This window comes from Sarcophilus harrisii, chromosome 6, assembly GCF_902635505.1.
Source record: "Sarcophilus harrisii chromosome 6, mSarHar1.11, whole genome shotgun sequence".
In the NCBI taxonomy this organism is placed as follows: Eukaryota; Metazoa; Chordata; class Mammalia; order Dasyuromorphia; family Dasyuridae; genus Sarcophilus; species Sarcophilus harrisii.
Window position 1 is genome coordinate 120,018,437 of NC_045431.1, and position 25,089 is coordinate 120,043,525.

Consider the following 25,089-nt stretch of genomic DNA (forward strand, 5'->3'; position numbering starts at 1 on the left):
ATTACCTTCAATAAATTCAAGTCAATAGGCCTGAATAAAGTATATCCTAGGGCACTAAAAGAACTACTAAATTATTTTCTGTGCTCCTTAAATCATCATGAAAAATGGAAGGATCACAAGATTAGAGATAGATGTCTTCAGAGAGATGATCTATGAACATTTAGAAAAAGAAACAATGATCACAGTAATCAACAAAAACAAGTGAAGCCCGATTACTTTGTTTTCTTTTTGACAGGGTTACTAATGCTAGATTTTTTGATCATAAAATCTCTTACGGAATCCTCATGGACAAGATGGATGGATGTGAGTTGGGAAATAATAAAATGGTAGAGTCAAAATTGGTTAAATTATGGGAGGTCTCAGTCTCTATCCATGGCTTTGGTTCTATGCTGTTTAACATCTTCATAAAGATTTTGATAAAGGCATAAATGGCATATTAATTAAATCTGCTGTCAGAGAAAAGAAATGTGTTGGACAACAGAGCTGGAAGCCAAAGATGAACTTCACAAGTTAGAATTATAATCAGAATTCAATGAGTTAGACTTTAATAAGAAAAAAATATAAAGTACTAGACCTAGGGTTAAAACAACCCCAACACAACACCTGCATAAATTACTAGATGTTGGGACTGTACTTCAATCAATAGGTCGTGTAAAAAAAAATATAACAATACAATAATAATAATTAATAATTTTTGTGAATTAGAAACTTAGTGCAATCTTAAGCAGCATTAATAAAGACATCAGGTCCAAAATAAAGGAAGAGATGGCTTAACTGTTGGACTATGGATTGCTTAGGTCAAATCTGGAATGTTATATTTAATACTTGTTGCCCCACAAAAGGAAGAACATTGACAAAATGGAGTACATATGATGAGGAGATCATACCATATGAGAATCAACAGAAAGAATTGAGATTAGTTATAAAGAAAAGTGACATTATCTCTTTTCAAGCATGGGAAGAGCTGTCATGTGAAAAATCGTTTCACCTTGGCCCCAGAAAGAACACTTTAGAACAATGGCTGAAGTTGCAGAGTGGCAGTTTTCTGTTGGACTATTAGGAAAGACTTCATTATAGTTAGAAGTATACTTAAGTGAGATGGGCTGCCATGGTGAGGAGGTAGTGGGAGAAAAAACTTGTATACAGTGCCTATTGCATTCAAAACATTGTGCTAAACAATTTTGGGAGTTGTTCTTAGCCTCATTTTACCGTTGAGAAAACTGAAGCAATCATAAGTTACTTGTGCCCAGGTTCAAACACCTAGTAAATGTTTGAGGTTCCATTTGAACTCATGTCTTTCCTGACTTCAGGCCCAGCACTTTCATTGAGCTTTAAAAGGGTGGAGTAAACATTCTTAGGAATGTTGTAGAGGGTCCATTCTTAGATGACCTCTGAGCCCCCTTTCAATTCTTAGATTGATTGTTGAACTTACTGAATAAATTTTTTTTTCACAAAACTTTATGAGGAAGCAAAGACAGAATCATGTTGATTATTTTTAAAACTCACAGAGAAAAGAAAATCTTATTGTTGTGCCACAGTTTCCTTTTGATGTCTTGATCTAGTTTTTCCAATTGTCCTATTTAGTTACTCTGCCTCAGATTATAACCTTTCCCTCTTAATGTTTGATGAGATAGAGAGTCTACCTCAGTTGCTCTGCCCCAAAACTCCAGTTTATAATCATTCCCTCTTAAATGTTTGATGAGATAAAGTTTTTATATCTTTGGGCTATAATCATTCCTTCTTAATGTTTAACAGGATAAAAGTATATCCATTTTAGACATCATTAGAATATCAGTAACCTCTCCAGTAGTTCCCTCCATTATGTCATCCTAAGTGCCTCCCTCCCCATCCAGGTACCTCCCCCATTATGTCATTGTTCTTGTTATCCTATAAAAATCTTGCTGTCCCAATACTCTTGGTCCAGCCCTGAGACCAAGATCCATTTGGTCCCAGTATATCTTTCCATTTAATAAACTATTAAATTTTTCTCTAATCTGTCTTGCTCAGTTTCTCCGGCATTACATTATGTCTATAAACTATAATAACCTACATTTTATTCTCAATGTAGTTATCTAATAGTCTATGTCATGAAATCTGAATTTACTAATCTGACTTTATTATCACCATAGTGGGGAATCTTAATTTTATCATAAAGAGCAGAAAGGAGCACAGGGTGTACTTTATCATTGTCTTTCTATTTTGAGGTTCTGGCTATTGGCCAGGAAGCCAAATGACCACACCTCCCAATTTTCTACATCTAGTAACTAATGGGAGCCATAGCAGTGACAAAAGGGATTCAGCAACTGCTATAAATTCAATTGTTCACATGTTGTGGGGGGGGGGGGGGGGGGGGGAATCCAGCAGACCTAGTTTCACAGTTCCCTTGACTGATGTGCCAATGTTTCAAGAAAAAGCTGGAATCCAATATCAGTCTGTGGGCTCAGTTCCAACTTTTCCTTGGGCACAGGCCTTTAAAGCTTTGGGGGAATTTCAGGGTCAATTATGTCTTTGGTGCTGTAAGGCATGTGATAGATAGGGTATCTTTTTTCTGCCTTCCCCCCAGCATGTGATTGAGACTTAGCCAACAGATGCTCAGCAGTCAGTCCAGCATCTGTTTCTTGGACCCAGCCAGGAAGAATTCTAAGATCCATAAAATCTGAGTGGCAAACACTATATCATTTATATATATGTGCTGGCTGGATTCTTATACTGTACTGACAGACAATATCCATTACAATTTGGCTAAATATAGCAAGCACAGCAAAAGCCAACATAGGTATTTGTGCTAAAAGGCATGTGTGTTTGTGTGCCACATGTAGAAATTTAACGAAAAAAATAAAATCTACCTCCACTAGGCGAGGGGTTACAAATGCCTCCATTCTGACAGGGGCTACTAGAGCAGTCTTCTATGGCCATCAACAAACATCCAGGGGACACGTCAACATATTCCTCAATATGGGCGTAACTTCTTGGTTTGCTGGTTAAAGGAAGTTCTTGACCATTCAAATAAATTGAGTCCATACAGCCTCTGAAACCATTGTTGATTTGAGGGCTTCTACCAGGCCTTGAGTCTTGCTGACGAATGTGGCCTCCAAAAAACACGTGGTTATCCAGGTTCAGTGTCTTCAGAGTGCCCGGAGCTGTTCCTGATGCCGTATGTACCCTATCTAGAACAAGTCGGGCATAGTTTCCATTCACTTCAAGGGACACAGAATGCCACTGCCCATCATTTATTTGAATGCTTTGAACAGAAACGATTCCAGGACCACTTCCACAGTCAAATTTGTACTGAAGTCTGCCATTATGAATCTGCAATGAAAGCAGACTATTAACATTTATTTTACTCTTTTGGAATCTTCAGCTATTCTCTTCCCTTTTCCATCTATCAAGGTCCTTACAGGAAATAGTCAGATAGTTATCTATGGATCAGAGATTGGAGGAAAAAAGATTTTTTGAATTCAGTACCATGGATGGAATGCAAAATTGTCTGTGGCAAGTATACAGTAGACATTTAATAAATGCTACCTAAACAGATGAACAAAGGGATTTGATCATACAAAAAAACCAAAACAATTCTTTTAGGAATCCAAACACTGGTACAAATTATTAACTGCACCGTTTTTTAAGAGTAATCAATAATTGTATTCTGTTAATAAAGTACCATTTCAGCTAACATCAGTATTAGTTTGATGTTAAGGAATTGGTCATGGTCATTTAAAAAAAAAGAGACATTACTGCAGATCTTTAAGTCCAATATTAAGGATACTTTCTCAGTTCCTCTCAAGATTTTTGTTATTTTTGTTATTCTTCAGTTATTTTCAAACTTTTCACCATCTTATTCGAGGTTTTCTTGAAAAGGACACTGAAGTGGTTTGCCATTTCCTTTTCCAGCTCATTTTACAGATGAGAGAACTAAGGCAAAACAAGGTTAAGTGACTTCCCCAGGTCACACAGGTAGTAAGTAAGTGAGACCAAATTTGAAGTCAGATCCAGGACTGACACTTTATCCACTGTGCCACCTAGCTGAAATTTCATTTTTTTTAGTTCCTGATACTTTTCCAGTCTGGAGTGGTTCTCCCCTCATTAGGCAGTCTAGTGGTCTTTTAACCCCAAGAGATGTTACTATATTGGTACCAGATACATTGTGGACCCCCAATCAGCGTGCAGCTCAGAAACCCTGCATTCAATCTATCCTCTTCATGATTCCCAGCAGCACAGATGACTTCAGATACAGGCTACAATGCACAGCTCAATTTTTAATATTAACAGGAATCTGAATGTTAATAGTATGTAGCTATCAATCAATGCTGATGTATACTTATGCTGTGCTTGTTCAGTCATGTTCAACTATTGGTGATTCCATAAACCATACCATACATGGGTTTTCTTGGCAAAGATACTGGAGCAGTTTGCTATTTCCTTCTCTGTATTTAGGTAGTTAGAAACAATATATTTATGCTTTAAAATGACAAAACAATTTCTTAATAAATTATATTGCAACACTCATAACTACAAAGAAATACTCATTTTACTATTTGTGTCTTCACTAATATATTTCTTAAATGTGGGCTTTGATACTTCTCAAATAATGACATTAATTTTATTTAATAAATTATTATTATTGATTAAGCCTAAATTATGATTAAAAAATTATTAGCAATGGAGTCAGAAGACCTGAGCTCTAGATTTAACACTTAGTAACCTGTGTGACTGTGGACAAGACAACTAACTAACTCTCAGCCTTATTCTTCCTCCATTAAATGCAAGTAGTAATTCTTGCACTACCTTAGAAGAATGTAATTTGTAAACCATAAATCAGGGGTAAAAGCAAACTATTACTATAACTATTATTACTGTTGTTGTTGTGAGAAGAAAATGGCCAGACAAGAGTAGACTCTCAAATGTTACACAAAGACATACATACAGCATTCCATAATTAGGGAAAAGTTATGTGTATACCTCTAAAATACTGTAGTCTGTTCCCCGAGCATACATGACAACTGCGTGAGTGGAGTAAGTTCTGAGCCTCATGGTGAGTTTCATTTCTAATTTGCTTTCATTTTCCATAAGACGATATTTGACAAAACTGTTCCCAGTAAATGTTACAGATGAACCAACTGTAAATTACAAAGAAACAAGATAAGAACCAAGGGAAAACTTTTTTTTTAAGGGCCAGTTTGAGCTTTGAAATACAATAAGCAAAATCTCACCTGGACACTGGCCAAATTTGCCACCTGGGCACACACATGTATATTTTCCCCCTTCTGGATCAGTAATACATTCAGTACCTTCAGGGCATGGATTGCTTTCACATTCATGATCAACCAGTGGGCATTTTCCCTCTGGGGGCAGGGAAGAATGAGAAGAAAAGATTCTTTTAGTTACAGTAACTACCATGAAAGTGTTAAGTCTGATGCTCCCTTCTCTGCAGCTTCCATTCAGATATATATACACATGCAGCAGTGAGACTGTTTTTGTGAGATACTCTCTTACCTCTACAAAGACACAAAGCTGCCCGGTGGTGACGGGGAGTGACAAAGCTCAGCCTGGCAGTGCTATGAGTTGACATGACATTATCATCCAGAGTCACCTTTTCATCACAGAATTTTGATGGACAGTCCAGACCTGCACATAGCTTGTGGAATACTTCCAAGATCCTCACACCAATGATTTCTTCAATATCGGCCACAGACGAATTTATCTTTTGCAGGAGAACTTTCATTGAGACATGGGTGTTACCAGATTTCTCAACAAGCAATAAAACTTCCAGATTTGACTGAGGCTCTGAGGGCTGCAAACTCACCACCTGTATGTCATTCCTCCGCACACCCAGGATATTCCGCAAAGCCCTCTGGAAGTTACGCCAGTAGTCTCCAACAAATTCTTCAGGGGTGAGATTAGCAAAGCGGATGGCAATGGTGTGGTTGAGCATTTCTTGTGTGACCTGCCTGATGTGCACCATGATGTCAGCCATGGTAGTGAATTTTCCATCAGTCACTGAGACATTAAGGAGATATTGTCCCATATCTAGCTTTTTATGGGCTACCAGCTTACCACCTGTGTTGGAGACGGAAAAGAGGTTGTTCATTTTGGGATCCAGATTATATGTCAAAGTGTCGTAGACATCTTGGTCTGTTGCGTGGATTTTCCCAATAACGCCACCTGAATACTCTTCCCCAAAGGTGGTAATAAAAATCTCCAATGGCAAAATGGCAGGGGGATAGATACTCTCCTCAATAACCCTAATGTCAATATATGCCAAAGAAGACAACTGAGGTTTTCCACTGTCTGCCACCTACAAGAAAAAAGAAAAAGTCATTTTTTTTTTATTGTAGTCAAGCCTTTTAACAGAAACTTCCATAAACCAAGAGGTTCCTAACTCCTATATTTGGACTATCTTATGAAAACTATGGGGGGGAAGAGGTGAAAAATTGGAACAAGAGGTTTGGCAATTGTTAATGCTGTAAAGTTACTCATACATATAACCTGTAAATAAAAGGCTATTAAATTTAAAAAAAAAAAAAAAAAGAAAACTATGGACCCCTTTTCAAAATAATGGTTTTAAATGCATAGACAAGATTAGAAAGGAAACCAATTTTATTGTAATATAGGTATGAAAGTGTTGAAAAAAAAAGCCCATGAGATCCACAAGAAGAATCCCTGCCATAACCCAAGGGATTTTAAGCAGGTAGGTATTACAGAGGACAGAGTATTGGACTTGGGAGTCAGAAAGACCCGACTTCAAATCTTGCCTCAGACATTTACAAGCTGTGTGACTTTGAACAAGGCATAATCTCTCAGCCTCAGTTTCTTTATCTGTAAAATAGGTTTAATAATAGCACCTACCTTACAGAATTCTTGTGAAGATCGAAGAAGATAACATATGCAAAATGTTGTGAAATGAGTAAACTTTAAAGAACTGTACTAATGCTAGCTTTTCTTATTTTAATGCAACATCAAAAGCAAGCTTTCTCATCCTTTATTTCATTCTTAAAAAAAAAAAAAATCAACATTCTTTTATAGCATTTATTCTAAGGCAGTCTTAAAGGTAGCTCTCTTCAGATGGAAATTGGTCATCAGCAATTTGTGTATTGTGAAAATCAGGCTAGAAAAATTTTACCCAAAAAAGGTAATTCTTTATAAGAGAAGACATCATGTGAAAATAAACAAAGAGGAGAAAATATGAAGACAAGTGGCCTATGAAGTCCAGTCTCTATCTTGGTAAAGGTAAGAAAATGTACATGATTCATGCTCAAGTGCGAGGAGACCATCCACTCACTAATATCTGGAGGAGATGGAAGGAGAAATGACAACTGGGGACTAAATGGGAATACTAGGAAAGAGCACAGACAAACTCTTGAAGGAACAACACATTCGTAATCATAAACCAACCGTGAAATCAGTTTAAAGACAGTACCTTGACATGAAGGAAGTAATGATCCTTTACTTTTCTCTTTATGGCCATTGAAGTAATAAGGACTCCTTCTTGGTTAACCTCAAATGCTTTCTCTTCATTTCCACTCATGATAGAAAAGAAAAAAGGTGGGCCATTATGGGAAGAATCTTTATCTGTTACCACCAGCTGCAAGACACTGACACCCACAGGCTTGTTTTCCTACACAAATTTATAAAAAAAAAAACAAACAAAAAAAAAAAAACCCAAAAAAAAACACATGCAATTACTTATAAATAAATTAAATTTTTAACTGAAGGCATGTGTTGTGTCATGCCTTGTCTTACCTCTGCCTTACCTCATGCCTTAAATTTCCCGGCTTCTTTCAAATGCAGTTTATTGTCACCCACTACAGAAAGTTCTACTGAAGTCCTCATCCCACTGCTGGGAACCAATACACTGCATATATTTGTTTGTGCTTAGCAATTTAAAGAATATCTAATTCTTGAGGACAAAGACTGTTTTTGCCTTTCATTGTATCCTTGACACTTAGGATAGTACCTGATACATATTCAGTATTTAACAAATGTTTGATAGAATTATTAAAAGTGAAAATCCATTGAAATTGGAGAATTATGTTACTATTCCAAACGTTTGGTCCACCGAAGAACAATCATTTTTTCCCTTATTATTTTTTGAATAGCAACTTTAAAAAACAGTTCCCAAATGAAAGAATTTAATACCAGGGAGAACAGCAAAATTTGAAATGATGCTTGCACATAGTGGGCATTCAATAATTATTTGTTGTATTGGATTGTGCAATTGTCCTTCAAAGTCTTCAGGAACACTACAAATGAATGTTTCTGTGCCTACTTCAAGGATAAGAAGATAATACAGTAGCTATTAGTAGATGATTGGGCCAGAAAATGAATGAAAGCTGGGCCACAAATAATTCCCTGGACGGTTAAACAGATAAGCATAGGAAGGCATCAGAGGAAGCTGCTTAAACTTAGAAGGCCTCCCCTAACCCCATAGGCCAATACCTTCTTGCTCCTATCCCACATAGGTCATGAAGCAAATATCAGTGACTTAAAGTCTTCTGGAAAAATATATAGTTCTACGGCCATTTGGGTTTGGTTATATATACCCAGTCAGAACTCTTTATTGATTCTCCCACAAATATCAGTCTAGCATTAGATAAGTACTTATGAATCACTTACATGTATCAGGTACTGTGCTAGGGATATAAGCTCAAAGAATGAAACAATTCCTGTTCACAAGGAGCTTACATTTTATTGGAGACAACAAGAACATATAAAGATGTATATAGCAGAAATATACAAATTGGGTAACCTCTAGGAGGGTTACCCCTGGGAAAAGCGACATTAACAATGGGGGAGGGAGGATCAGAAAAGGATGCTTGAGTTGTGTTTTAAAGGAAAAGAAGATGTACATTCCAAATGTGGTACAGCAGATGCAAAGACACTGAGATGGAAGGTGGAATGTTGGGTTAGGTTTTGCAGGGTTATCAATACATATAGGTTTACTACAGCCTAAACACACATACATACATGCTTATTCATACATGTATATGTATATGTGTGTGTTTGTATCTGTCTGCATCTGGAGCATATAATAATTCACCCTCAGTAAAATTCTCAATACAAAAAATTAAATGATTACTTCTTAAGGAAATAAGAGAGAGGCTTCTATTTTCTTTTGATTCAGCTTTTGTATCATGATTCTAAGTGAAATTACCTGGATGATTATGCTATAGTTGCCCTTTGAGAAAACTGGAGGATTGTCATTTACATCGGATACATCGATGTTCACAGTGGTTGTATTGACTCTGGGTGGGCTGCCATTATCAGCTGCTTGAACTGTGAGTGTATAACCTGAAATCTTTGGAAAAACATACATTTTTTTTAAGTTCATGTAACCAATGGAAAAGCATATTAGCAAGAATATGATCTTCTCCCATATATTGATAATATCATCAGTCTCCCGGCTAGAAATGTTATTTCAAAAGTTTATCTTTCATTTAATTTTCAGTTATTTATTTGGAACATAGTATCCATTTTTCTTCAGAAATATTATGTACATTAGTGGAGTTCTAAGACAAGCCCACAAAGTCTAAAATAATTTGCAATATGGCCAAAATACTTTCCATTAGAATTTTTAGAAGTAGAAAATAATACTTGATAAATAGTGAATTAAAACAGTAACTTAATAGATGATGAATCTAAGTTTATTAATGTCCATCCTCCCCCCCCCCCCCCCCAAGGTTCAATGTCTATTTTCAGCCAATGGGCCCTCATGAAGTATATAATTATTTTTTCATACTCTTTCTGGCTAAACTTTACATAAAATTTTTCCTTCTCATTTATCCCAGAAATCTTACGTTTTGCCTATGTTACTATCTTGTGGTCTTGCTCCTAAGACTACCTAAGACTCAAAAGTTAAAATTTCTTTTTCACTGATATCCAATGGAGAGTAAGATAAGACACTTGATTTTTCTTTCAAAGATCTACTCCTCCTTTAAATGAATGATGGGAAGAACTTAAGAGGGCTGGTCTCCTGCCCAGTGATGGTCCAATCTCATTCTAGTCAACCATTCCAGGAGCACCTACATAGACCCATACCAAACATAATTTTAAAATGTTTTTATTAATGTTTTCAATCATCATTATCACTTTGCCATGCTTTTTCTTTCTCTCCCTTCAGAAATAGAATGCTCTGGTACAGTTAAGCCTGGAGTTTGTCACCTTTTTTATGAGAAACCTAAGATAAGTTCAAATTCTGAAAACCATCAGTTCCCTGATGTTACAAATAGAAACTGATAAAATTCTGCACTATTAGAATATTCTCTTCCATTTGTTCCTTTTCTAAACCCAAATCATCCTTGAAATCTTACCTCAAATACATTCTCATTTAAGAAGCTACCCTAGACCCACTCCATCTGAGTGTAATCTTTCCTTCTTTTCAATTTGGAGTACTTCTTACCTACACAAGTCATTTGACAAGAAATCATGAATAATCTTGTAACATTTTTTGCGTGCATGTCCTCTCATTTAAATCTCTTGGGATTGCTATTTTTCTTCTGGTGTACTAATAACTTTTCTCTACAACTAGACTCTAAGAACCTTCTTGGAGCTTTGCACAATCCTCAGCAGTTTCTTGTTGGTACAAAGCTAGTACTCAATAAGCATGTTGGGTGTTTGACTTTTAACCCATTCACAAAATTTATACAACATCAAACAACCAAAAACAATTTCTCTTACCATTTCCCGATCTAGAAGTTGAGTTACTTTTATTTCCCCTTTTACAGGATCAATAGTAAAGGGGTTGCCTTGGTTACCATCTATAATAGAATAGTGAATATAATTGTTTGAAGGTCCATCAGCATCATCTGCCATAACCTAGAAAAGAATATAACTTTGTTTAAAATTGCTCTTTGATATGGACTGACTACTAGCAAATACACGCATCCTAAGAGAAGGTGGCTGTCTGAAACACTGTTCTCAGAACCAAAAAAAGAAAAAAAAATCAGCTCTTAAAATTAGTAAGCATTCCACTACCGAACACACCACACACACACAGACACACAGACACACAGACACACACACATGATGACAATAGGTTCTGGACTCATGATATTCTTTTTCTAGAGAACTCTCAGGTCAGAAAACTCTACTACTGAAGATAACCATTTTCTCTCCAACTTAAAGAGCCTTAGAAATGTGCCTTGAGCACTGAGAGGGTGATCTTCCCAATGTATGTCTAAAACAAGTCAAACAGACCTTCCTGTCTCTGTGGCCAATTCTCTATTCACCTCACCAAATATTACTCAACCTGTGTAACACAGTTATCCATCCACACCAAGGCTTTCCTCATCGCAGTTTAATATAACATGGATTGGCACAAGAAATTAGATGGGGATTTGGAGGAAGTTTTGTGAATGTTGCAGATGACATACTAAGGCCAGTAGATGACACAGAGCTGAATACTTAAACCAAGTCTTACAAAGTATCATAAACATCCCATAAAGAAAAAGAAAAAAAAAAAACCCCAAAAAAAACCAAAACAGACTTCTTTTCGGGTTCCAAACTCTCTCAATACAGAAGGGGATAGCTGTATGATTATAGTCAAATATCAGTTAATATACTGATATTTTAATGTTCTCATATAGTTTGTAAGCAAGATAATCTCATAGAGATCTCTCATAAAGATAAACTAAAGTTAATTGCAGCAGGAGGAAAGGAATAAAAGCATAATGCATACAGTGACAACAGACTGTTCAAGCACAGCATCTTCACTGATCACTGCAGTATAGGTGTCTTGGCTGAACACTGGGGTGTTATCATTGATATCTGTGACATTAATGTTCACTGCAGCGACATCATTCAGAGAAGGTGTGCCTCCATCAGTGGCTTCCACAGTAAGGTAATATTCATGAGAGCTTTCATAATCCAAGTTGTCAATAATAAATATGGCTCCTGTAAAGAATATCAAATATAAAGTGAAGCTGTTAAAGGAACAATACCATTCTATTAAGATAATATCCTCCTGACTTACAACTTTTTAAACAAGTTCAAAATATTCAGTTACATCTTTTTTATAGAGATGAGTCTCCTCACAACACATATTTTTTTTCATTTTCAAATACAATATTCTGAAAATATGAACATTCCTCTAGAGACCTTCTCTGGTTTCTTACCTGACTTCTTTTCTACACTGTTTTCATGGTAATTTTTACTTCATTACACTTAAATTATTTTCTGGGTTGTCCTCCTACATCTCTGACACTAAAACTCAACTGAATTCAACATTTAATTAATCAACAAGCATATGTTAAATATTATCATTACTTAGCCTGCTATGTATCAGGTACTTTGCTAGATGTTGGGAAAACAACTATGAAAAGTGAGGCAGTTCCAGCCTTCAAGGAGTTTGTATTTTAGCCCTAGGAGAAACACTGTATCAGAAAATAAATATGGGGAATGTGGACTGGAGCAATCTGAAAAGGTGTCTTTAAGAGGAGAGCATCTTGAGTTCCAAGAGGTAGAAACAAAGGGGGGAGGAAGAAGAGGGGAGGGTGGAAATTCTAGGCATAAGAAATAGTCTGTAGCAAGGGAAAATGGGGTTCCATGTAAGAAATACATTAATAAAGTTAGTTTGGTTGTAGCATGTAATCAACCTGAACAGGCCAGGGCTGATAAAATGATGTTTAAGCACCAAATATCTTTAAGAATTATGCTAAAGAATTGGGAATAAAAATGATAAAAATCAGTACCTATTTCTTAGCACAGTGCTTGGCACATACATATGGGCTTAAAAAACACTTGCTATCAAAATGACTGACATAGACTCTGCCTTCAATTGGGAAAGGTTTACAAAATAATAGGAGAGGACAAAATATGCACACAGGTAAGTAAAATACAAGGTCGAATGTGATAAATGCCCAGAAAAGCTTAGGACAAAGGATTATATATAAAACTCCAGGGAGAAATCATTTTCAATTGAAACAATAAGGAAAAGTTTCATAGAAGAGATAATGCCTGAATTGAATCTTGCAAGAAGAGCAAATTGTGATAGAATAAAGTGCATTCTTTACTACTTTCTCCTTGAGGCCAGATAATCTACACCAATAGTGGGGGGGGGGGGGGGGGAAGAAGCCCACCATTAGGAGGGATCCTTTTTCCCTTCTCCCTATCCTAAAAATAGTGTTGGTATAGGAAGAAAGATTTTGTCACATCTTTCCCCAGGTCACCCACACTCCATTTAAGTCTTAAGTGTCACAAAATGACCTCTCTCAACCTTATCTTTACTGTTTCTTTTCATCTTGTGTCCTTCCACCTGAACACAGAGCTTCCCACTCTCCTTTGCAGGAGGCAGCCCAGAATCCCTGAATCTACTTGGATCCTCAAGTCCACTATCTACTGAGCAGACATAGCTATTTACACAACAAAGGTAAGGATGCTTTTCAGATCTTATCATCTGCCCTCCTTTGTTATGAGCCAGAACTTGAAACAAGGTGATAACTCAATGGAATCAATAGAAGCAATGCTTAGGGTAACACCTTTGAGAGTTCACACATTAGCTCACATGTTTGGGAGATTTCAGGGTTCAGTATGAGATATCCAAATTCATACCTCCCATAATCCCACTCTCAGAGCCTCCTCTGAGAGTCAACCTTTGAGTTTATACCTCTAAAAGAGCATAAAAACAGCTGAGCTCAGTCAGGAGAATTCAGTTGAAAAGATTGAGAGGGGAGCCTCAGTTAGAGATTGAGAAGCCACGAGTTGGAGCTGAGCTAGAGGCAGAAGCTGGAAGAGACAAAAGACAAGCTGCAAGAGCTCTTGGAACCAAGGAGGGAGATAGAAGAGAACACCACACTTCCTCTATGACTTCCAAAATCTAGATCATTGCGCCAAATGACCTGATCTGAAAAAGGCCATGGGGCTTCCCCACCCACCTTACTGTAGTGAACTCTTAGGATTCTGGAGCCTTCTTATCTAACCCTGCACTGGATTTTTTTTATGTGCAACTTCCCTTAATAAGAAAGTTAATTCCTTGACATTGTTTTATTTTTCTATTTGAATTCCATTTTTCTGAATTCCAAAACTTTCTATTTGAATTCCAAAACTTACCACAAAGTTTGGGGGGAGGGGGAGAGGTAGGGGAGCTTAGGCAATTGGAATTAAGGCCAGGGTCACACAGCTAGTGTCTGAGGCCTGATTTGAACTAAGGTCCTCCTGACTCCAGGGCCAGTGCTCTATCCACTGCACCATCTAACTGCTCCCCCAATACACTTTTTTGTTTATCTTTCATGCTTTCTTGCACGGAGCAAGGCTATAAGCAAAAGTCTGGAGATGAGATTGAATAAGAAGAGAAAAAAGGATAATGAATAATCCACCTGGGCTGAGATGCAGGTTTTCTAAATGATAAAATTGCAAAAGCAGGCTGATGTCAGGGCCCAGCACAAACCTTTGAATGATACTTTTATCTCAAGGCTTCTCAAACTTTTCCCATTTAACTTCCTTTTTTGTCCAATAAATTTTTATGTGACTCCAGGTATGATGGGTGTATAAAATAGGTATACAAATGAAACATTTGCTGATTAACAAATCATAATTTTACAACCCCCATATTCTGTTATGAGGCCCCCTACATGACCTCTAAAATCCCTTCTACTCCTAAATCTATGATTGTAAAGAAAATGTAGAAACTGGGAACTGACTGGATATAAGAACTGAAACTTTTATTAAGGTCCTACTTACTATGTGCCAGCAACTAAACTAAGTCCTGGAGATACAAATGCCCAAATGAAATGATCCCCATTCTTTCTCTAAGACTCAGTTCCCTCATTTATAAAATAAAAGGGATGGATTAGGTGATCTCTAAAGTTCCTTTTGGCTTTAAATTCTCTGATCCAGTATGAAACAAGGCTTCTACTGTACTTGAAGCTCAGCCAAAGGCCACCAGACAGATGAAATGTCCTCTTATTGTTACTGCCCTCTGAGAAATTAGTTTGTGCTTATTCTGTATGTATTAGCATTTACTTCACCAAGCCATGTGTTGTTTTCAGATAATATAAGCTATCTTGCATTTTTGGCTTTGTCTAGCACAGTGCCAGGTATTGAATAACTGATTCTCTTAAACTTAAAACAAAATGACTTTATGGCTAGAACAGTAATTGAAAACACTTACTCCTTTTCAGCTACTACTAAGGTTAAAAAATGAAAAAGTTTAGCATTTACTTTACTTTAGCATTCTCTCTAATATATCCACATATAAATGTATTCATATGTATATAAAATACACAATTATGTAATGTATATTATATAATGCATAAGAAGCCAACTATTTAGTAGACTAATAAAAGGTTTCTATTTGTGACATGTGCTAAGTTACCTGTTGTGGAATCAATACTGAATTTTCCATGCTCATTGCCACTGATGATTGCATAAGTGATTTCTGCATTGACTTCAATATCTCGGCTGGCCGCATACACCTGCAGAACTTCTGTCCCAACAAGGATGTCCTCGGGCACTGTGGCTCCATATTCACGATATTCAAACACAGGAGGATTATCATTTATATCCAAAACAGATACAATGACAGTGCCTGTAGCAGTCAGCCTTCTTGGCACACCATGATCTACAGCTTTCAAAATCAGATTATATACCGCCTGTAACTCACGATCCAAAGGCTTCTCCAATCGGATAATTCCAGATGACTCATCAATGGAAAACTGCCCATCCGCAGAGTTCACTAATGAGTAGGCAATCTTGTGATTTAATCCTAGCCAAAAATAAGAAGAAATTACGTGTGTGTGTGTGTGTGTGTGTGTGTGTGTGTAAAAAGAAAGGGACATTAGAAATGTCTCCACATTTTAAGATGTTTTATTAAAATAAACTCTTTCCCAAGTCTAAGAGTAATGGAGGACTTGGATGAGTGTGCAAAAATTAAAGTTAACCTTAGGCTTATTTTCCCTAAATTTAAAGAACTTCACATATGGACTATCTGGGTCCAACCTATGGAAGAACCAGTCTGAGCTTATTTTGGTCTGATCAGCCACAGTCAGACACACTGTAGCTTGTTTCTAATATAATAATGTCATATTATGTTCTCTTTGAGAAGGAGAAAGGACAATAACCAATCAACTAGACTTGTTATACTCGTAACTATTACAACATACTCCAAAAAACTGCTTCTTGGCTTCCTGGTTACAATTAACCAGCTTTTCATAATCTGAATAAGAATTACACCTCGAGAAAACATGTGGATCTTTAGACAGCTAAAGTACCATAGGGTGTCAAATTCCAAGACAGACTACAGAGTTCTTCTTAATAATTCAGCATATTAACTAATTTCACTGATGAGTAATTGCCCTCTTTGCCATTCTCAGATACTTTAGTGCTGCATTCAAGAAATATATAACAAACTTCATGTCAAAATGCTTTGAAATTAAACTGCCAGGACCTGTGGCACTGTTCTTAAAAGATATTACAACTTGCTTTACGAAATTTGATATTTCTCAAAGTCTGGTGTTGTTAAATACTAAAAGACATAATTTTCTCCTGTCACTCTCCTATACAAGAAATTCTAAATTCTCCATAATAACAATTCTCATTTTATTTATATATATATTTATAATTAATATAGAATGTTAAAATCCTCAAAGCATTTGGCATTTCATTTAGAGCTCAGGCGCAAGACACTAAGCAGGATGATGAGAATTCACAATTTTTTTAAATGGTATTTTAAGGTTTGCAAAGCACTTCTCACAACAATGCTGTGAGGCATACAACAAAAGCATTATTGTCTCCATTTTACAGATAACAAAACTGACACTCAGAAGAACTAAATGATGTAACTAGCAAGTAGCAAACAAGAAGGTAAAACTGAGGTCACCCCAGGTACAGAACTCTATAATTTTTGTCTTTGAAACAAAAGGACCTAGCACAATGCCTGGCCTACAGTAGATGCTTAATAAATGCATGGTGACATGATTTGACCACAGTGCTAGCTATCGAGTACTTGGAAGCAGGATTCAAACTTCTGGAATCCAAGTTCAATGCTTTATTCTTTATGCCCATTTTATTTCTTCACTTGAGAAATAAAGGGACTGGGATCAATGAACTCTAAGGTTTCTTCTCCCTATGATCCAAGAGAGGAGAGAACAGAATGAGCAATTATTTATACAGCATCTACTATGTGCCAGGCACATAGTTGTGCTAGAGAATCTTTATAAATTTTATCTTATTTGATCCTCATAAAAACCCTGCAAGGTAGGGTGTTGTTATTATCCCCATTTTATAATTGAGAAAACTTGAGACAAACAAATTAAGAGTTGCTCAAGGTCACGTCATTGATAGCAACTCACACAAATCCATGTCTAAAGATGTTTTTGAACTGAGATCTTCTAGGACTCTATACCCTATTTACATACCTGCATCTGCATCAGTGGCTTGTACTCTCGTCAATGGTGTCTTGGGTTCAGTGTTTTCAAACACTGTAATGGCATAAGGATCAGCTGAGAATTCTGGGGCATTATCATTGACATCCTCCAATGTGAAGACAACACTCATCTGGCAGAATCGTCCTCCTCCATCTGTAGCCTTGACTAAAAGATTATAAACTGCTTGCTGCTCACGATCCAGGGGGGCAAATGTTTTCAATTCGCCTAAAAAACAAACACCACATGCTAAAGAAAGAGATTCACTTGAAATCTGAGAAGAGATTTTGCCTAGTCATCTATAACATTAAATCTATTCATTATTGCGCCCTCCCCCCCATGCTTCTGCATGCATAATACCTGAATAAATGGTCTTTCTTTGGTGAACACTTTTGTCAGTGTCTGAGTGAACAGCTGCACCAGTCTCATAAGTGCAAGGTTCACAAACTATGCCAGTTGCTAGGGATTTTAATCTTAAAGATTAAAGCAAGGGTCTCTTATGAATTCCAAAATTCCATCAGTAAACTGTCTAGTTAAGTTTTGCAACTACATGTTTGCATATCATAGACTCATGGGATCTTCTACAGAAGCTCAGATTTTTTTGGGTACAACTAATTCTACGAGAAAATGCCTAACAAATAGACTATTTTAGGAAAGGCAAAGATGTCAGTAATTAAATACCATTTGTTATTTTAATAATAACTATTCCAAATTATATGTTTATGATAGCTAATTGATAGGAGAGACAATAAAGTCAACTTAATGAAAAATATCAGCAGTAAAAGGGGCAAAGAAGCAAACTTCAAGGTATGATCTTTAACTTGAAAGAAAAAAAGTCAAAGAAAACTTCAATTATGGGCTCATGGAGATTTTTCTTTATTACTTAATGGTGGTGTTTTCTTCTATGGACTCTTTTAGACTTAAAAAATATCATTTATGTAACATCAAAAAAAATACATAAAAAGAACAAGATAAGATTTCTGAGAATGACCTAATTAACTATATTAGACATGGTCAGAAACTGCAGTTCATTTGCAGCCAATAGTCTTTTACCTGTATCTGCATTCAGTTTGAATTTTTCTGCACCAGGACCAGACAATGTATAAGTAATTTCAGCATTGGAACGGATATCTGCATCTGTAGCAGAGACCTGCATGATCAGTTTCCCAGGAACAGTATCTTCAGGAATTGTGTCTGAATAAGCACTCTAAAACATTTGAAGGGGAAAAATGAATTTGTAGTATTTACTAAGGATTAGGGTGGGAGGGAAACATTTAAATCATTTTCAGTGATAGTTCATAAGATATGACTAAGAGATTAACTGTTAAAAATTGAAATCTCTACATTTTTCTTACTCCCCACTATTAAGCTAGTTAATAAAATATTATTAAAGACATGATAAACTTTATCCAATTAAGAACTACAAAAAACAATAAGCAGCTGGGCAGCTCTGAGATAATTTATTTTTATCAGTAATTAAAATGTGCATTTATATTTGAGGATATACTTTGGATGGGAAGCGACAGAGTGTAGGAAACTGAAAGCTTGTCTCACAGTTGAATCCTCATGTCTGACACATATTGTATGTAACCCTAGGAAAGGCCTTTCACCTCTGGTGCCAATCTGCATTGTTGGAAGCACTTTCCTAAGAAGGAGGTCTCTATGTTATGCCAAAGTTCCCTTTCAATGTCGTGACCCAGTTTTTCCAATTGTCCTATTTAGTTATTCTGCCTTAGGTTATAACCTTTCCCTCTTAATGTTTGAAATAAAGATTTTATAGACATTCCTTCTTAATGTTTGGCAAGATAAAGGTTTATCCATTTTAGATGTCATTAGAGTATCAGTAACTTCCCTCCATTAGATTATTCCCACCTAGGTACCTCCATTATGTCATTGTTCTTGTTATTCTATAAAAAGCTTGCTGTCCCCAAGATTCAGGGCTAGATTCTTTGAGATGATAGTCTCGTCTAGCCCTGGGATCAACCATGGATCCACTGGTCCCAGTATTTCTCTCCATTTAATAAACTATTGAATTGGTCTCTAATCTGCCTTGCTCAGTTTCTTCGGCATTACATCTATACTAATGAAAATATAAGGTTTTAGTTAATTTTTTTTTTTAAGATAACTTAATCTGTCAAAGAAAATCTTAAGAGAAATTTTAAATAGCCTATTTTGTCCAATTACATTTGTAAATACTGTATATTTTGTTCTTCTGAAGTGGCATCAATTGTGATAAAAGCTAAAAGACACTCTGAAAATGCCAGACCAAAGAAGAAAAATCTTCATATCTGATATATGAGGATGCTCCTTGACTCCAGTCAAAAACCCTATAGGGCAAATTCTTACCTTCTGGGAACCTCAGTTTTTTTGTGAACTTCATTTCCTGCCTTCAACTTGTATTACACTCTCTCCTACTCACCACCTCTGAGTCTCCCACACTGTCAGATTCCTGGATTCACTTGACATAGATCTTGTCATCAGCTACTTCCAACACTATTCTCCTAATCAACTTCCTCAATCCAAACCCTCCAATCTTCTGTAATGTTTGTATGCCAATTCCCAATCCATAACATTTTTACCAGTCATGTTTTGAGGAGCTTTATCTCCAATTGCAAATTGCAATTGCAAAGTGGTTGGAAAAAGGAAAGTAAACCTGTTGCCAGATCCACAACAAATAGGCATTTTCTACCTCTGAAGTCTTTGTTTTCTGATTCTCATTAATCATTTCTTCTTCTGACTCTTTAGAATTAGTGGGCTTCTAATATTGATCTGGTGCTCAGTCTATATTGTTTTACACTTGTAGTTTCTCCATTTATGCACTATTTCTCAAGAACTAGGTTACGATAATACATGTTCTCATAGTTCTTCAAGAGTGTCGAATTGTTTCATCACTTTGTGAGATATGTAGTACAAACATTATTATTTCTCATATATTCCCCCATTTTTCTGACGAAGTTAAAAAGAACATCAAATCAGGAAATCTGGGTCTGAATCCAAATCTTGTCAACTGAGTAATCCCAGACAAGTCACTTAAATTCTTCAAGCATTGTATTCCTCATCTATAAAAGAAAGGTTTTGAAGTAGAGGAATTCTAAGGTCCTTTTCCCAGTCTAAATTAATGATTTCCTCTACAATGCTCTTGTCAGCAAGGGTTGGGTTTAATTCATTTTAACTCAGTCATCATTAGTTAAACATCTATTAATATGCAATAATGTACCAGGCACTGTGCTAGACATTTGGGATGCTAAGATGAAAACCAGATAGATGGACTACTTGCAACACTCCTGCATAAGAGTGGTATACACCATGTACAGAAATAAATACTACAAAAGCCATAGTATAATTCAATTTGCTTTAGAAATCTATTTTATCCTGAAGAAAAGCAGGAGGGAAAGGGAAATGAGAAGAGGGAAGAGTGATAGAGGGAAGGACATATTAGAGGAGGGGATACTCAGAAGGAAAACAGTTTTGAGGGAGGACAGGGTGAAAGAAGGGAGAACAGAATGAACAGAAGTAAATACAATTAGCAATAGTAACTGGAAAAAAATGTTGAAGCAGGTTTCTCTGATAAAGGCAGTATTTCTCAAACATATAGGGACCTGAGTCAAATTCATTTAAAAAAAATGAAAGCCATTCCCCAAATGATAAATGACCAATGGATATGAACAGATGAAATAATCAAGCTATTTTATCCATATTAAAAAAAAATGCTCTAACTCATTGATTGGAGAAATAACACAAATTAAAATTCGGAGCTACTACCGTCATACCTATTAGACTGACTAAGATCATAAAAAGTAAATAACAAATGGGGGAGGGAATGGAGAGAAATGAAACCATAGATGCCTTGTTGGTGGAGTTGTGAACTGATTCAACCATTCTGTGGAGCAGTTTAGAGCTATGTCCCAAGAGATTTTTTTCTTCTTTTAAATGTTTTTTTTTACTAAGGCAATTGGGGTTAAGATGAAGAGAACAATACCTACAGCCTCCCCCAGAACACTTAAGTGCATTTACATTCTCTGGGAAAAACCTCTGAGAAAGACTCATTTCTCACACTCTCAGAAAGCAGGAAGAAAGTTTATCTAAAGTATCCTCCTGTTTGTATGCAAAAACTTAAATGACTTTCTATTGTTTTTGTTCCGGTATAATTAAGCCCTTAGAAAATGTCTTTTTGCAATCTTTTGTTATTGCCCACAGAGAGTACAAATGACTTTCTATTGTTTTTGTTCCGGTGTAAGTAAGCCCTTAGAAAATGTCTTTTTGCAATCTTTTGTTATTGCCCACAGAGAGTACAAATCTTGGTGCCTTTAATAAAGTGCCTTTTCTTATCATAGCCTTTTGTGTAGCAAATTTCTTGCTTGGAACATTCTGGCGCCAATGTGGGTGATTTTCTTCTTTAAAATAATAAGAGTTCTCTCTGGGAGAGAGGATTTCTTGGGGAGGTTTTCTGGAGGCAGCCTTAGTTTCAGTTACAAGTAAATAATCACCCAAAATGCAGCCAGCTGGTAAAAATGCAAACGTTTATTTTCTCCTTCCAAAATAGCAGGGTTAGTTGAGGCCTATCTCTCTGCTTGGTTCTAAGAGCTCTTGCAGCTTTGTCCTTGGCTTCTGCCTCTGCTTTCTTCAGCCTCCAAGCCAGCACCAAGGTGGAAGATTTAAATTTATCTCTCTTGCCTCAGAGAGAGGGCTTGTGGGCTTCTTTCCAGAGTGCTCCTCTCCGACCCCTGGGAATGTTCCCAAGTAACTCTCTTGAAGCTCTAAGAGCTTCCTCTATATATATGATCTCCCGAAGGTTAACTCCTCCTCTGAGAGAATGGGATTATGGGTTATCTCCCAGAGTGCTCTCTGGCCCTAAGAACTTCAAGGGAGGTATGTATTCAGATTATCTCATACTAAACCCTGAAAATCTCCCAAACATGTGAACTCCAATGAGTACTTAAATACTTCTTGCTTATAAGAGCTCTCTAAAGGTGTGAACACAAGCATTGTTTATATAAGTATTAGCAACTTATCACCTTGTAAGGATTTGCTCTAAGGTGTGAACCAATAAGCACTGTATCAATTCCATTGAGTTAACACTAAGATTCTGACATCTCCCTTGAGTTTTCACCTTGTTTCAAGTTGAGTTGACACTAGGATTCCAATAGCTATCCATGCCAAGAGAAAAAACTGACTCTGTCTGAATACTTTTTTTTCAACTTTATTTTTCTTGATGTGTTTTTTTTTTTGGGGGGGGGGGGAATATATGTTTTCTTTCACAAGATAACATTCAGCGTAACTTCATGGTGAACTATGCCTTCTTAGTGGGGATGGGGTGGGATGAAGAGAAAGAATCTGGAACTCAAAATTTAAAAACAAATATTAAAAGTTATTTAACATCTAAGTTGGGAAAAATAAAATATTTTTCAAAAAGGAATAGTGCAAATAGAGAAGAAGGAAAGGTTCCCTACAAAATATTGTAGGGAAAATTTAGTAAAGAGAGGAAAGAAAGAAGGAAACAAGAAATTTTAAAGTACCTACTCATGTGCCAGAGACTATGCTAAACCCTTTACAATTATGACCTCACCTGATGCTCACAATCCTGAGAGGGAGGTGCTAATGTTTTCACCATAACAGCTGAGGAAATTGAGACAGTGATTTACCCAATGTCAAACAGCTAGTAACTGTCTAGATGGGATGTAACCTCAGATTTTCTGACTCCAGGCCCAATACTCTCTTACTTTCTGCTCAACAGAAATCTAGCAACATTTAACAATGCCCTGACCTGAAGAAAGACTCAATTTCTCCTGAATCAATTTGAAGCACTGAGTAATGATAATCAAATGAATGTTTTTTTTAATGGTATTGTGATCTTGCCAAATAATTTATTGCTTTTTTTGATTTTCCATCACACAAATAAATTAAGTAGACTGAGTAAATCTTTCTTGTATAAATTATAAGATAAAACAAAAGTTGTGGTCTCTGTCCTCCATCACCAGTGTGGCATGCTGATTCTAGTTGCAACACTGTCAAAATAAAACAAAACAAAACAAAACAAAACAAAACAAAACAACAACAACAATAACAAAAAACTATGGCCTGATCTTAGGGTATGCTGCTTCTATTGGATTAAGATTTCTTCTCTATAAAATCAGGTTTGAATTAGATGACCTCTAAATTTCCTAAGGTAATGACATGGTGATACCCATTTTTCAAGGTTATATAACAGGTTAGAAGAACAGTTCTGAAACATCCTCTACTCTTTGCCCTACTTATGATGTTTCCCTCTTCTGCTGAAATGAAATTTAAGAAAAAATAAAATTCTACCGAGTGCCAGATTTAGTTGTATAATACTTTGAAAGGACGATGATTTCAACAAGGATGGTCTTCTCCATCAAGAAAGTTTCTAATCCTTCTAACACTCAGTTCATTGGTATTCCTACGTCTTGAAAATGAATTCTTCAAGTGCTCAATCCTTAAGTGAAGAACATCTCAACTGAGGTGATCTTCAGATGAGCAATACAAAGTCCATCTCAATGACCTAGAATGAAGCCTCTTTCATTTAAAGGGACATGCCAAAGTTGGTATTATACCAGTATAGACTTTGGGAATCCAGGATACTTCTATTTTATGATGTACTACAAAAATGAAAGGTTTCAGTGGACAAGACCAGGCCCAGAAACAGATTCTCAAAGCTAAAGATGGTAAACAGGCATGACAACTGCTATCTTCTCAGATAAACCATCCAATGAAACTTTACTAAATGGATTTAATTCATCTTTGAGTATAACAGAGAGAAGAGCCTGCTATTTATCTGTAAGAGTTAGCACATTATAATAAACTGTTTCTTCATACTTGAATAATTCAAAGACTAAGCACCAAATTCAATTTAGATAGATGTTGAATGCTCCTAAAAGTACATTTCCTACCTTTTCACAAATGGGGCTGTTGTCATTTGCATCAAGAACTTTCACTTCCACTATGGCTTTTGAAGAAAAAGTACCATCTGTTGCAGTAATGGTAAGAAGGTAGTTGTCTTTTTTTTCCCTGTCTAGAGGTTTCTTCACATAGACTTTCCATTCATTCTGGATATTTTCAACTGCAAATTGGCCCAATGGATCTCCTCCTATATGGTCAAGGAAGAAATTATATTGTTAAAATAGCTGAAACAACATAAAGTTAATTATACAGAGGGTCTTCAGTTTGTTTTGTTTACAGTTATATTTTTGTAAATGAAAGATAAAAGTAAATATTTTTATATATGTCAAAAAATGAATGCATTTATTTAAGTGCTTATTAGCTGTCAGATACTCTGTTAGGTGATGGGGGTATACATTAAAGCAATGCTTTTAACATTTAGTGTGGTACCCCAAAAGGAAGCACAAATGCTACATAAGATTCATTTTCACTATCATCCATCTGCAGTTTTGCTATTAGAAATCTCATATCATTTATTACAGGATAAGTAGGTATTTCATTGAAATGTGGGGAGTAATAAAAAAATGAAACAATCTAATAAACCAAATTTAAACCCTATATAAGCAATAAAACTACTGTGACAGAATCTGAAATATATTTTAAAAGATGTTATTTCAAACTATTTATACTGCATTTTACAACTAAAACCTTCTCTTCCCTGCCCATTTACTGTAATTTGTTTCTCTAGAATGTCTGATCCTTGAAAACTGTGATTCATTGATTTTGTAAAATTTGACTACATCTATTAAACAATTATGGTGATTTTTTTTTTTTTTTT

At 36.1% G+C, this 25,089-nt stretch overlaps 1 protein-coding gene across 6 annotated transcripts in view; it reads right to left on the minus strand.

Moving 5' to 3' along the window:
* FAT1 (FAT atypical cadherin 1) overlaps positions 1-25,089 on the minus strand; it is a 175,584-nt gene that overhangs the window by 16,736 nt on the left and 133,759 nt on the right. For all 6 annotated transcript variants that reach the window (XM_031941398.1, XM_031941401.1, XM_023505791.2 and 3 more), the window contains 12 exons: positions 24,263-24,459; positions 18,408-18,561; positions 17,349-17,582; positions 15,308-15,697; positions 11,675-11,889; positions 10,675-10,812; positions 9,152-9,295; positions 7,418-7,615; positions 5,494-6,295; positions 5,211-5,342; positions 4,960-5,117; positions 2,847-3,309 (listed from right to left, as the gene is read on the minus strand). In XM_031941398.1, the coding sequence (XP_031797258.1) occupies positions 2,847-3,309; positions 4,960-5,117; positions 5,211-5,342; positions 5,494-6,295; positions 7,418-7,615; positions 9,152-9,295; positions 10,675-10,812; positions 11,675-11,889; positions 15,308-15,697; positions 17,349-17,582; positions 18,408-18,561; positions 24,263-24,459 (3,225 nt within the window). The remainder of the gene's footprint in view (positions 1-2,846; positions 3,310-4,959; positions 5,118-5,210; positions 5,343-5,493; positions 6,296-7,417; positions 7,616-9,151; positions 9,296-10,674; positions 10,813-11,674; positions 11,890-15,307; positions 15,698-17,348; positions 17,583-18,407; positions 18,562-24,262; positions 24,460-25,089) is intronic.